At 27.9% G+C, this 15805-nt stretch overlaps 1 protein-coding gene and 1 pseudogene across 1 annotated transcript; both read left to right on the top strand.

Annotated features, from left to right (window-relative positions):
* Positions 1-6126: 6126 nt before the first annotated feature.
* LOC105851073 (uncharacterized) lies at positions 6127-9039 on the top strand. Its single transcript, XM_012716951.1, has 2 exons — positions 6127-6610; positions 8411-9039. Exons 1-2 carry the CDS (start codon positions 6127-6129, stop codon positions 9037-9039), a joined length of 1113 nt encoding a protein of 370 aa, XP_012572405.1.
* Positions 9040-10122: 1083 nt separating this feature from the next.
* On the top strand, positions 10123-15258 carry LOC101505356 (chaperonin CPN60-2, mitochondrial-like; annotated as a pseudogene).
* Positions 15259-15805: the final 547 nt, after the last annotated feature.

Here is a 15805-nt window from a genome sequence, read left to right as displayed (position 1 = left end):
AAGAGATCAATATTTCATAGTTATTTGATGGACTCTAACATTTAATTAGATTTATTAAGATTGTTGTATAAGTTGTGAACCAAAATATTTGGGAGAAACACTGTTAACTTTTTTAGATATAACTATCAATTGCCAATTTAAATATATATTTATATATTTGAAGTTAACTTCTTAGACATGAGAAATTCTCCTTGCATTCATATTTTACATATTTTAAGAGGTTTTTAAATTTATATATTATATCAATGTATGCATTAATTATCTCTTACTGTTATTTTACTTATTTTAAGAGGTTTTTAAATTTATAGATTTTATCGATCTATGCATTAATTATCTCTTAATGTTATTTTTTTTCACAGGCTCTTAACATTAACGTATGACATACCCATATATTTGAATAGAATTTGAAGTTTATACATATATAAAGGTCAATTAAAATTATTTTTTTACAACAAAGCTCATTTAATCTAAAATTAGAGTATCACTAAAAAAGTTAAGATTATAATATTTTCTTTCTAATTAAATTAAAGAGTGAATCATTATTGTAACTAACTTTAAATGAGAAATTGTGTATATACGACTATTATATCTCTAAGGGTCAGCATTCGTTGACTCTAGGACTAACTATGCAATCTCTCGGTTGAATTAGTAAAATTCATTGTTTTTATTGAGTTATAAATGAAGTAACTGATCACCGAGTTACTATTGAAGTCAACGAATCATCGTATTATATATATATATATATATATATATATATATATATATATATTATCTTAAAATAGATAGTAAATTCCACCATAATTATCATTGATGACATATTGATAAGAAGAACATTATGGTTTTATAAAAGATCATTCTGGAAGAAACAAATTCATTTTGGTTCATACAAAACATTAGTATGGAAAAAACCAAGATCATTTTGGTTTTTGACAGCATTTAGTATAGTAAAACCAAGATCATCCTGGTTTGTGAAAGTACAAGCCTTCTTTAAACAAGATCATCCTGGTTTGCAAAAGTATCAGTTGTATTTACACAAGATCATTTTGAACAACTTATTCCAAAAGACTAAAAGAAGCAAATCAAAACATCAAGAACCATAACAAGATCAACCTCCATATCGATGACATATGAAACAAGTACAACTAGGACATCAATGATAAGACTCTGATGCTACATCTCTGCAAAAAGGAAGCCTCCGTACAAAGTAGAAAAAGTATGACGCCAAACAATTGTCAAAAGCTCTCAGTCCAACACTCAGTTAAAATACAAACGAAGAACGTTATTCTGGTTTTAAAAAAGAAAATTGTGGTTACTCTTTTTTAAAAACAAAATTAAAACTAATTATTTTCTACGGTCCAAACAACGAGTTAAAGAATATCAAGATCGCTCAAATCAATGGTGAAACCTAGAACTCTAGTTAAATGTCCAAATGAGGAAAGCAACCTCCAAGTTGATGACAAGATTGATCTCTAAATTGATGAGTTGATCTCTAAACTGAATATTCAAAGCTTTTATCATCTATATTGAATATTAATTGGAAGATGAAGACAAAAGTTCAATCTACAAATCTACAAACATTTGTTCAAGTAATAACAAGTCAAAACCCCTTCAAGCAAACTTCATCTCTCTTCACTATATTTGTGGATCATCATTTATTGAGTTTGTCTTTTTGTTTATTTATTTATCTCAAACAAGTGTTGAGAAGTTTCAAGATCTCAAACACTTTTATCATACACATCATTTGTAACTCGAGTATATTTTTTATGTTAGATTGAGTGTATTTGTAAAAATCATTTCTAGGGTGAAAGGTGAAAATGGTAATTGATCAAAGTGTGATCAAGATAAAAGGTGTGAAGGAGAACACAAGTCAAAGCCCCTTCAAGCAAACTCCAGCTCTCTTCACTATATTTGTAGATCATCATTTATTGAGTTTGTCTTTTTATTTATTTATTTATCTCAAACAAGTGTTGAGAAGTTTCAAGATCTCAAACACTTTTATCATACACATCATTTGTAACTCGAGTATATTTTTTATGTTAGATTGGGTGTATTTGTAAAAATCATTTCTAGGATGAAAGGTGAAAATGGTAATTGATCAAGGTGTGATCAAGATAAAAGGTGTGAAGGAGAACATTCTGGTTATGAAGCACATAGTGAAAATATCACGATTGTAAGGACTGGACTAGCTCAAGCTTGGTGAACTCGTATACTTTTTGTGTGTGAACTTTCTATCTCTTATCTTTAATTATTTGCACACACAAATCACATTTTATTATTAGCTAATTTATTTTATTTACTTCTAACATATTTATAATATTTTAAACATTATATTTCAACCAATATTAATCTTGAATTAATTTAAATTAAACACAATAATCAAAATTTTAAAAATGTCAGTATTCAAACCCCTATTTTTGTGATTGACATTACTACTTAAAAACTAATAATTAAAATATGTAATAACTATTATAAAGACAATATAATAATCATCTAACGAAAATTATAATTGTTTTTTCATTTTCCTTCATTATTTATTGATAAAAATCTTCATCCATTAATATTTTTTAATAAATGATATATACTAAATTTGTTATTTTATTTTTGTATTTATAAAATAAATGTGTTAATAAAAAATTACCTACTTCAAACTCAATATATGTATATATATCTATTTTTTTGTTGGCGAAAAAATAATTTATCAATATTAAATAGCAATATATTTTTGAACAACAAATATTAAATTTTAAAATTGCTTATATTTCATCTTAGAAAAATTATGGCTCAAAAATTATAAAACTCATATATATATATATATATATATTTATAATTTTTTCTTTCATTAAATTAAACATAAGGTGTTTGATTAATAATACATTGGTCTTTAAAAAATAAAAAATAAAAAGAAATATGTACATGATATGAGTATTTTAATCATTTAAAATAAAATAATTTTAATAATAAAAGATTAAATTTAAAATACAACCAAAATACAAATCACTATAATACTATTAATAAAATTATAAAATAATCATTGAAGTACAAATTAAACATGTGTTTTGTGTCACAAATACGTCATTATAATATTGCCAAATAAATTCAAACAAAATTCATATAAATGTTTTTAAAATTTGCTCGCAACATTTGTTTGATGTACATAAACATAAAGTAAGAATGCATATTAATATTAAAATAAAAATAATATTTACAAGTATATAAATTCAAATGAGATAATTTATAACATATATTTTTAAAGAAGCAATGTAACATAAATTTAAATTGTAAAAAACAAAACATAAATTTAATAAAACTAGGAGTATATTACACATTATCTAAAATATGTGCATAATATTAATAATAATAATAATAAGAATAAGAAGAGTTCAAAATAAAAATAATTATTTTATAAAAAATAATTCACTAAACTAACTAAAATTTATTATAATTATATGTATTCAACAAATATTATAAATACATCTTTTAATAGTTTTTCTATATTATAAAAAAAGTTAACTCAAATTATTAATATACAATATAAATAAATTCGCACAACGCACTGATATTATCCCTAGTAACTTTAAGTAATGTTGTCACTATAGCTGTAGATAGAAGTAAGTAGACGTATTTGTGATTGTCATTGTGCATATTACTGTAGGAACATTTTTGAAGGATATTGATAATATTGTCGATTTACCTTTTTTGTAATTGTTTTCTTCTAAAAGCATATGTTTACAAAATATTTTGTAGCTTCTCAATGAATAAATAACTAAATACTATTTTTCACTTGCAGAATAAATCACAAACTGACACATGATAGATATTTATTATTTTCAAATATTAATTGCATCCAACGTTTAAAAGTTTCCGTTATATATATATAATTTCATTTCTTTGATTTTAATTTAATACGTATAGTATTGATAATTTAGTTATTGTAACTAATTTTATTTAGTATGCAATAATAATTACCAATGAATATTCTTATATAGTTTTAATATTTACCATATTAATATTTTATATGTCAATTATTCTTCTCAATAATCCAATTATTACATCTTAAATGTTCAGTTATCAACTAAAATTGACGTATTTTTTATATGTATATCTACTATATTATTTTCGTATATATATTTAATTTGATATATGTAGTATTAATTTTGTTATTGTAACTAATTTATTTTCTTGATAAAAAATTATAGTATAAATTAATGGTTTCTATCAAATCTTATTGTTTCTATTAAATATTAAATGTTATTGTAACTAATTAAATCTTTTTTTGACGAAAAAATAATTAAATCTTAATAACAATTAATAATTACTAATTATCATTTGTTTTAGGGTTAAATATTCTTATTTTTTAGTATTTATAAAATTTCATTCTTTTAAAACATATTTTTTAATGAACTTTTACAAACGTGTACATTTTTACAACAATATAAATATTTCCTCCACAATAAATAAGTTTAAAATTAGATTTCTAAGTCCATATTTTTGTTACTTTTATCTTATGTTATTTACATTTAAAAAATTTATATTTAATTAATTTCAAGTTAAAAAATCGTTTTCATGGAGTTTTTTTTTATAATGTCCTAAACATGTTAGCAAAAATTATTTAAAAATTTTAAAGTTGAAGAATAATTTAACATATTTTGTTTGAACAAAAATTAAATCTGCTTGTTGGATGATTTTTTATAGATTAAAAATTATATTTTTATTTTATAAAGACTAAAATTAAAAGATTAAAACTTTATAAGAATTAAAAACACATTTGCCTTTTGTTTTATAGCTTTATGGTTAATATATCACGTGTTGTAATTAGTAGTTAATATTAATATTTAATACAAATATATAAGTCAATATATAAATTATATATAATGTGTTGTAATTGATAGTTAATATTTAATATAAAATTTACGTGATATATAATCAATGACTAGTTTTTGGCTAGTATATTATGGTGTATCTATTTTTTTTTTTTAAGGGGTGTATCTAAAATAATTGAATTTTACCCAGTTTTGAAATCAAATTATTAATATTGCATTTCATGTGTTGACATTGACTCCTGTTCAAGTAATTAATATTAAAAGCCAAAACAATGAAATATTGAAAAATATTAAAAAAATGCACAAAACTTTATTTATATTAAAAATTATTTACATATGGTTAAAAGTATATGGTTTAAACTTGACATGTTTTGTTTGACAAAAAAAAATTGGCTAAATTGCATTTGTGGTCCCTTAACTTAATTTCAGGTAACGTTTTAGTCCCTTATCTTTTTTTTTTTTTCGATTTAGTCATTTATTCATAATAATATCAAATAAAGTATGAAAATATGAGTTTATTTGAAGATTTGCGTTACGGATTTGATGAAATTTGTATTATATTGAAGAATATAATTAATTTTATGAGTTTTGATTGAATTTTTTTTTGAATTTTTGTTTAAAAAAGGATAACGTTGTTGAAATTTTAAAACATAAAATATCAAATTGTCATTTAAAATTAAAATAAATGACTAAGTCGGAAAAAAAAAGATAAATGACTAAAACGTTACCTGAAATTAAGTTAAGGGATCACAGATGTAATTTAGCCAAAAAAAATTACATGTTAATGTACATTACATTTTAACCGCAAAAAAAAAAGTAAGCATGTACTCCATTTTTTATTATAATTTTGTGTATATAAATTATATAAAATACACATTTTTAAAATATGTGATATTTATTAATTATCTACACACAAAAATTATATTAATTGAGGTGTTCATTCTTTTTAAGAAATGAAGAGGATCTTAATAAAAAAAATTAATATGACATTCAAACGCATAAAAAATATGATTTTTTCAGTGAACTATAATAAAAGAGATTGAAAAAAATATCTTACCATTATAATTTCCACCTCCAATTCGAGAATAATCCAGCAAGAAAATAATTTCTAAATACAGAAATCCATTAAATTCTAAAATATTAATATAACTGGTTTCCTTGATTGCTTTTTTGCCATATACTTTACAATTTGAGTCAACCCTGGAGATATCTGTATATTTTTATTTATTCTTTATCAATTTAAATCCTTGTGAAGGATAAAATATATCGTTTGCAATATCACAAAAAAAAATATTACATTAAGAGAATGTCAGAGGTTTGGCTTTGTCTGAAGAAATCACTTCATTGCAAACCTCATTCATCAGAGGTTCATGATCCAAAGGCAAATAAGCACCATAAAAGAAAAAACAACAAAGACAAGAATGATTTTTCAAATGTCAAAGATTGTACAAAATCACAAGCCAACAGTGTCATGCTTAACCGTGTTTGTGTTACTCATGAAATTGTTATTGATAGCAAAAGTGGTGAGATTAAAATTTGTCCATGTTATCCTTGTTCTCAAAGCACTGAAGATGGAAAAGGTGTTGAAGGTTCTTCTGATAGATCCATGCCTTCAACAAAAACATATTGTGTTGATTGTGAATGTGGTATTTTCTCAAAGCCAAAGGTGAAAGTGGTGAAAGATTCTAGTAATGGTAATTTTCCAACAATAACTTGTCCTCATGAATTTGGTGAGAAAAGTAATTCTCTTGACACTATTGAAGAAGAACATGATATCTCTGAGCATTCAGGTAAGGATTAATATTTTTCTTGTAGATGAATTAGCATGCATTAGTTTGAGGTGCTTTATGGTTTTAATTTGCCTCAATTTTATTCAGCTTAGTTTTCTTTTTGCTCATTGCTAACTGATTAACGATTTTGAGTTTTGTATGAATAAAATAATTTACGTAAATGTTGTAACTATTGGGATTAGTTCATAAATTGAATGTTGAATTAACTAATTCATGTTGAAGTTTGAACTCACTCTATGAGTAGTAAAAGTAATTTTTAAGATTTAAAATTGATTTGCGGTAACCAACGACATTTGAAACTAATAGAAAAGACTAAACTTTTACAATGCGGTGAATTTTGAGTTCAAATTTTTAGTAGGAGAGGTGTCAATATTTAGTGTCCAATGTAAGATTAACTCTAATAAATGGAACCTCTGAAAATCAAAAAGTAATAATCGGTTTTTGATATCTTTGAGAATTCTCGATAAAATAATTGATTTTGATTTTATAATTGATCTAACTTACCGTTATAATTTATAATTTTTACCTCAAATCCTAATTTTCACACTTAAATATAAATAGGGTAAATATCACCTATAGTCCTTTAACTTAATTTCAGTTAACGATTTAGTCATTTATCTTCTTTTTTTTCCGTTCTGGTCCTTTATGTTTTTAAATAATTTCAGGGTTACCCTTTAAGTGAGGTTCGGTTAAGAAAACGTTAAAAAATCCCTCCTCCGTTTTCTCTTCATTTAGGTTTTCTCTCTCATTTCTCTTTACGTTGTTTGGTTTCTGTTGTCATCCCCCTTCTCCAAACTCTCAAATTCATAAACCCTAACTTAAATAAGGATGAAGAAGGCAGAATTCATAACTCATAACTCAAAATTCATCCATTCATAAGTCATAACTCATAACTCAAAATTCATTCTTGCTTCAGGTGGTACAAAAGACAACAAATGGCATGCAATTACTAAAACAGAATGACAAACACATAATAAACATAATGACAAATACATAAACAAATGATATATCAAAGAGTTCTTAATATCAAAAAGTGACAGTTCCTCCATGTGACTATTCCTAATATTATTTCCTCCATGTTTTGAACTTTGGCCTAAAAGCTCTTGGCTGAGCTTGTGCATGCTGAGATTGAGCTTGTGTAGGTTGGGACTGAGCTTCTGCATGCTGGAACCGAGCTTGTGCAGGCTGGGAATCATGAATTTAGGAGAGTGAAGACAAGTGGGAAAGTTAGGGTTCATGAATTTGGGAATTTGGAGAAGGGAGATGACAACATAAATCAAACAACATAAAGAGAAATGGGAGAGAAAACTTAAATGAAGAGAAAACGGAGGAGGGATTTTTTAACTTTTCTTAACAGAACCTCACTTAAAGGGTAACCCTGAAATTATTTAAAAACATAAAAGACCAAAACGGGAAGAAAAAAAAAGATAAAGGACTAAATCGTTAACTGAAACTAAGTTAAGGAACTATATGTGCTATTTAGCCATATAAATATATCCAAATATAAATAATTTTATCTAAAACTCGTTTTTAATTAAAAACAATTTTACAAAATTTATTCAATTAAAATCAAATTTTATAATCATAGAACTGAAGATAGACTAAAACTCTAACATGATTTGAACCTTATGATCAATACGTTAATATTGCAACAACCAATTGTTTGAAACCATGTCATTAATTTTTTACATTTATTTATTTAGTAGTTTGAATTTTGTAAAAAGTGAGATTATTAACTAAAAAGTTATTTTTCAGTGACTCTTATTTTAACAAGAAATCTGATCAAGTACATTTTTGCAGTGATCAAACTTCAAAGACAAGAATCATCATGGCAAATCATAAAAAAAATATGTGAAGCTAGCAATGTGAATGGTGAAAGCAAGGCAATAGAAATTGAATGTGTCTTGAAAGTCCAAAACACACAAGAGACATTTGCCTGCTTTGAGGACTGTAGAGAAATGATAAAGATTAAAGTTGAAAAGCTACAAATTAATCACCCTAGATGCTTAGTTGATGGAAATGAAATGTTAAGGTTTCATGGTACAACAATTGCATGCTCTCTTGGTGTAAATTACTTTTCTACACTATGCATTTTAGACCATTGCGGTCTATGCCAAATTTTAAGGCATGGTTTCACTGCCAATGAAGGATTCCATGATAATATTGGTGTTTTCACAACTTCTACGTGTGAAAGAGCTATTGATTCCTTTAGCTTTACCAATAAACCACCATATGTGAAAAAATGTGTTATGGTGTGTAGGGTGATAGCTGGGAGAATAAATAATCCTTTGCAAGAGATTCAAGAAATGAATGATTCAAGGTATGATTCTTTGGTTAAAAAGATAAGTTGTCAATCAGATATTGAAGAGCTGATTGTTTTGAATCCTAGAGCTGTTCTCCCCTGCTTTGTTGTAATCTACAAATTTTGAATGTTAAAAAGTTGAACAGTTTATAGACAGGACTTCTAAATAATAGTGTTATGTAATATGGATATGTCATATGTTGGAAATGTAATTCTTCCTGAATTTGGAACTTCAGTTATCATATTATTAACTGCATTCACAAATTTAAAAAATACATCAGGAAAATTAGAATAATCTTCGATTAGATTTTACTTATCACTCAATGAAATTATAATTATTATAATCGCTTCTCTCAAAACCATTAAGAAAAAAACAACTTAACACATGGTTTGATTACCAAAGACATATCTTGCATTTGATAATCCTATTCAAGGCGTGCAATAAGATTTTGGATTGTCATAATTAAACACAAAAGTTCATTTCACTTTATCGGATTGAGGTAAAATATTTTGGATTGATAAATAAAATTTTATTTTTAACTCACGTTACAAATTTAAACTGCATGTATTTTAAGAGAGATGTTTATCAAATCACAGTCACATATTTAAATTATTTAAACACACAAATAAAAATATATAGAAAGGTAAATATTTATTATTATTATTGAAAATGTTAAATAGTGTATTTGTGTGTGTCTAAACTATTTGGATTTGAATTTGCAGTTGTGATCACACAAAACCTATCCATGTTTTTGTATCTTGCATTAGTATTATGCAAACTATAAAAAAATAATTGTCAACACGTTAGACTTTGCTTTTATAATGGAGACAATTAAAGTTAAATGTATACTTCATGCAAAATATAATTATAATGACTTAAGATGTGTTTGATTCATTGAAGAGAGAAATGAAGTCAAGATGTTTGGTTAATAATAGATTTTATGTTGGGTTAGTTCTCCTTCCCTCTAAATCTCCCAAATCAACAAAATAAAATTTTAACTCTCGACCTTTAAAAATTAAACCAAACACAAAAATTTAAAATATTATATTTCCACCAACTCCGTCCAACTAATTTGTCGAGCAAACTAATCTCATTAGTTAATTTGTTGATTTTTTTTAGTATCTAAAAAATTCATAGACACCAATAATCAAATGATATAAATACAGAAGTGCAACATCCAAAAATAAGTAATGATTATTTTGGGTAAAAAAATAAGAATAACAAAAACAAAAACATTATAAACGCAAAACCTTATACCCTGTCCCTGCTAGACTTCCCTTTCACCAGAAAAAGAACCGTGCAATCGTGCATTGTACTTTCTAAAATTTCTTCAGTGTATAGCTTTCTCAGTTCCAACCACCACATGTACCGTTTTGCTTTCTCCATTGCCTCCAAAGCTCGGTAAGTGTGCTCTTTTGCTTTTATAGACCTTTTAAATTACCATTGTACACATTTCAGCTGGCTTCAATTTTTGCTATTTTTTGAAATTATTCACATGGGTATCTGATAAAATTATTGTAAATAATGTGCATTTTCTCTTTATATGGATCCATCTGTCATTGAATATTCAATTATCTTGAATTATTCTAACATTAAATTATTGTTTCTTTTTGTCAGGATTGCTAGGAGCTATGCTTGAAAATGTTTTAAGATTAGTAATTCCTATAATTCTCAATATCAGTTTTTTTTTATTTGTGTTGCATAGATTGGTAGTAATATCCATTTTTTTATTTGTGTTGCATAGATTGGAAGTAGGGTGGGATGGAGCAGAAATTATGCGGAAAAAGAGATAAAATTTGGTGTGGACGCTCGAGCTTTGATGCTTAAGGGTGTTGAAGAGCTTGCTGAGGCAGTTAAAGTAACCATGGGCCCTAAGGTAACATTCCAGATCTTTCTCCTTGTTTTTTTTTTAATTTTTTGTTGAGTAAAGATAGTAGAATAAAGGGAGATATATAATGTTGATCCTGTCCGGATCACACACACTTACTCATTCATATTTAATAGGGAAGAGCACTAGTTTTGATCGTAGGAATGGAAGATATCAACTTATCGATTTTCATCCCTTTATATAATGGGTATTTATCATGATTGCCAATTTTGCATTTCTCCTGTTTTTAGGGGCGTAATGTAGTGATTGAGCAAAGTTTTGGTGCTCCTAAAGTGACAAAAGATGGAGTAACTGTTGCTAAGAGCATTGAATTCCAGGATAAAGTCAAGAATATTGGCGACAGTCTTGTAAAGTAGGTTGCAAATGCTACCAATGATGTGGCTGGTGATGGTAAGCTGTTTTATCCCTAGGAAATGGTATAGTTGTTAAAAGTTATATCTAAATACTGTCGCATTTGACATGCTGATATTGTGCATTTGTCTTGTTATGACCGAGTAATGAGTGCTCTAAATTTTGGCAGGAACCACTTATGCTACAATTCTTACCCGAGCAATATTTACAGAAGGGTGCAAATCAGTTGCAGCTGGAATGAATGCAATAGACCTGAGGCGAGGTATAAATATGGCTATTGATGCTGTTGTGACAAACTTGAAAAGTAGAGCACGGATGATTAGCACTTCTGAAGAAATTGCCCAGGTTAGTGCATCAAATTTTTAGAGTTAAAAGTCATATATTCCAAGAAAATGGAGACAGCAACAAGGACTGCGAGACAGTAGATTTTTCTGAATTTTGTTTTTTCAATTTTGCGATGGTAGGTCGGGACAATATCTGCTAATGGAGAGAGAGAAATTGGTGAGTTAATTGCAAAAGCTATGGAGAAAGTTGGCAAAGAAGATGTAATCACAATTGCAGTAAGTTGTTATATGCTTTGCAAGAATTATCATTTCAATGGATTTTATGGATCTGGGGATAGACTGTTATTCATGTAATTGTTTATTCCCCCTTTGTCCTCCTAAGAGTTTCATGATTGAATATTTATGCCATGCACTTTGTGATATGCTGGGATGTAACCTTTGAGCTGTTTCAGGATGGGAAGACATTGAACAACGAGTTGGAAGTTGTTGAAGGAATGAAGCTTGACCGAGGTTACATTTCTCCGTATTTCATAACAAACCAGAAGAACAAGAAATGTTTATGTTCTATGTCTATGCCTCTTCATAGCTGCATTAGAAATATTTGTACGTAATACTTTATAAAAAGCTTGTTAGTCCCTAGCTCTCGAGCTGCTATTGCTGGAGCATCGTGTGGAATCTCATGTTTGGCATTCTTTGGCCATTGTGCTGTGTTGTGCTCTTTGGTTACAATCCTATACCTACTGTTGTTCTGACTTTTGTTTTGCCCCTTTAATTGCATCAATACAATTTTTTTTTCAACCCTCCTGATCAGAACCTGTGCACCTGCATTCTGTCTTCCAATTTTTGCTCTGTGATTTACGTCTATGTTTTCTCTTTCTTACTTTGCAGCCTTTCTTTAACGGGCAGGCATTTTCCAATTGTTTTTTTTCTTTCTCTCATTCTATTCTAACCTCTCAATTTTATTTTGGGTGTTCTGAATTGTTACTTTTAAGCATACAAGTGCAGTATAAATAAATTGTAAATTATTTAAGTGCATATCTAAAGTTTCAATACCGCAGGCATATTTATCCGGTATTGATAAGTACATGCTTTCTAAAATGCAATTGTCATGAGTCTGTATGTTTGTTTATCATGACTAACCATGCTATCTATTTGTTCCAACAGGAACTTGAGGATCCCCTCATTATAATCCATGAGAAGAAAATCTCAAGTATAAATGCTATTGTTAAAGTATTAGAGTTAGCTTTGAAGGTGAGTAGTGCTGTTTGCATCACTTTGCATTGAATTGTAAAATATTGATATGATATTATATTAACTTAAATTTCCTCATCAACAGAGACAAAGACCTTTATTGATTGTTGCTGAGGATGTTGAAAGCGATGCCCTTGCAACTCTTATTCTAAACAAGCTTCGGGCTGGAATCAAGGTTTGTTTTTCCTATCGGCAGATATACTTTTATGTTCTTAGGTACCTTCAATCTTTGATTCATGGTTTTGCTAATTTGATTTGTTTTCTCATTATCTTAGGTATGTACAATCAAATCTCCTGGTTTTGGTGAAAACCGGAAATCTGGTCTCCAGGATCTCGCTGTTCTTACGGGAGGTCAAGTAAGTTATCTGTTTGCAATAAAATTATTGATATATTTCAGTTTCATCTGATAAACATGTGAGTGATACATTTTACCTATACACTCAGCTTATCACTGAAGAGCTCGGCATGAATCTTGAAAAAGTTGATCTTGATATGTTTGGCTCTTGCAAAAAGGTATCAGTTTAGCTTAATAGTTGTGCTTTTAATGCACTGTTGAGTATCAGTAGTCTTTCTTGGTTAATATTCATGATTGGTCGGTTTTTGCTAAAGGATGCAGATTGACTTAACTAAGTTTCTCAATGTTTTAGATTACAATTTCCAAAGATGATACTGTAATTCTTGATGGAGCTGGTGATAAGAAATCAATTGAGGAAAGATTTGAGCAGGTTTGTTCAAATTTTCTATTAGATTTCATTTTACCATTGTTAGTGTATTTTGCTTTCATATCAAGAAAGGTTTGATTGTTCATTGATGTTTCTGACTTGTTTCTTGTTATGAATTTTTATCTACAGATTAGGTCGGCAATCCAAAATAGCACTTCAGATTATGACAAGGAAAAATTACAGGAAAGATTAGCCAAGCTTTCTGGGGGTGTTGTGGTGCTTAAGGTATGCTTATTTGAATTCTCTCTGCTTTCTTATGGTCTTTTATAGTTTTACCTGTTAAGCATCCCAAGGTTGTTTACGATAAAACTGACATCTGAAACTTTAGTTTTGCAGATTGGAGGAGCCAGTGAGGCTGAAGTTGGTGAGAAAAAGGATAGAGTGACAGATGCCTTAATTGCAACTAAGGCAGCTGTAGAGGAGGGCATAGTACCTGGTAAATTATTAGTATTTATGGTTGTATGCTTAATTCTACATTATCTAATCATAGCATTGTTTGGATAAATAGCTTAATTAAGCGCTTATAGCATAAACGCTTATTATTGAAATGTTTATGTATAAGTTATTTCTATAATAAAAGATAAACGTAAGTCAAACTGTTTTCGTATAAGTTATTTTTTTCTTCTTTTTTAAATTATCAACTGTTTTCATATAAATTATAAACTATAAGTTGTTTTCATAAGCTATTCTGTAGAGAATATGGAAATAAGCTGAAAAAACAGCTATGGACATGTCATAAGCTCTCCCAAACTGTCTTGGAAGTACTTATGTCAATAGATAAGTTCAAATAAGTCAATCTAAACAGGCTCCATATTTGTTGATACATCATATATGTATAATTTATGTTTTCCACAGGTGGTGGTGTTGCTCTTCTTTATGCATCAAATGAGTTAAGTAAGCTTCAAACTGCCAACTTCGATCAGAAGATAGGCGTCCAAATTATCCAAAATGCTTTAAAGGTTTGTGTTTTCTTCACTTTCACTGATTTTTGGTTTAAACAATTGATATCATTTTGTTTTAACTTAAATTTCAATTTCAATTCTAGTTGCTCACTCTTTCTTCTACCTGTTTAACAAACAATGCAGACACCGGTGTACACAATTGCATCAAATGCTGGAGTTGAGGGTGCTGTTGTTGTTGGTAAATTATTGGAACAGGATAATCCTGATCAGGGGTACGATGCCGCCAAAGGTCAGTGTTTCTTTTTTTCTTTTTTTACTTTTCATGTTTGCTCTTGTCAAAAGATAATAAGGTGTTTCTTTCATTTTACATTATTATAAGTGATTTTGTTGTCAACTATTTTTCCTGCAGCTTTGTAATTAGGTGAATATGTCGATATGGTTAAATCTGGAATAATTGATCCATTGAAGGTGATAAGGACCGCCTTGGTTGACGCAGCCAGGTAGGATATTAAGAAACTTGCATTGGATATAGATGTTATTGCCATGTTATATTGTTATATGTAGCCCTGACTTACCACCATCTTTCTGCAGTGTGTCATCTTTGATGACAACAACTGAAGCTATTGTGTATGAACTCCCAAAAGAAGATAATAGTGGTCCTGCTATGCCTGGGTGTATGGGTGGTATGGACTATTAGCTGCTATTTTCACGGATGAAGTTCTGGATTGAAGTGGTGCTTCGCCACTATTATAGCCCTTTTTATGTTATTTATTGACATAAGGCATTCATGTAATCATAGTGAGAGATCAAAGCTGTAGGTAGGAACATTTGTAATTGTTATTGCAATGATAATAATTGAGAGTTTTGCAACAATTTCCCTTCACAAAATAGTAGGGAATTGTTTCCTTTATAAGTTGTCAATCAAAGACAGCCTCTGTTAATTTCCACATCTTGAAGTCGGTCCTTTCACAAGAAGGTTGTTTTAATTATGCTTAAATTTGAGCTTTTACTACCAAGATATTCGGATAGTTATGCTTAAAAAAATTAAAGTTGGGTTTTTTATTGGGATAATTTATTTAAATATCTCTTTTATTTTTTTATTCACCAAAATATTTCAATATAAAATATATATTAAAAATATCATACTTTTTTTATGTTGTATTCCCGTGGTGCGATTACTTGAATAGAAAAAAAATATTGACGTATTAGGAGGTCACATGAATGCGACCATATACAAGGTTTTTTAAAAAAAATGTTCATTTTAATAAATGAATAATTGTTAATTTAATAAATTAAAAAAAAAAATATATATATATATAAAAAACAAAGTTCTATTAATAAAATCAAATAAAAATATTGAGAGAAAAAATATGTCGAATAAATGTGCCAAAAACAAAGAACATATTGTATTATTTTAAAAACTCACTCATATCAATAAATTTATATTATTTTAACAATTTACTCTTATTTCTTGTAGATAAATTAGCAATTTAA

This window comes from Cicer arietinum, chromosome 6, assembly GCF_000331145.2.
Source record: "Cicer arietinum cultivar CDC Frontier isolate Library 1 chromosome 6, Cicar.CDCFrontier_v2.0, whole genome shotgun sequence".
NCBI lineage: Eukaryota > Viridiplantae > Streptophyta > Magnoliopsida > Fabales > Fabaceae > Cicer > Cicer arietinum.
Note: the sequence above shows the minus strand (reverse complement) of the source record. Positions and strands in the feature narration are given on the sequence as shown.

What these genes read in the sequence shown, in the direction of transcription:
- LOC105851073 (XM_012716951.1), top strand. Translation starts at nt 6,127, where the DNA reads ATGTCAGAGGTTTGGCTTTGTCTGAAGAAATCACTTCATTGCAAACCT. An exon ending in TGATATCTCTGAGCATTCAG is followed by an intron (nt 6,611 to 8,410) that starts GTAAGGATTAAT and finishes ACATTTTTGCAG; the next exon opens with TGATCAAACTTCAAAGACAA.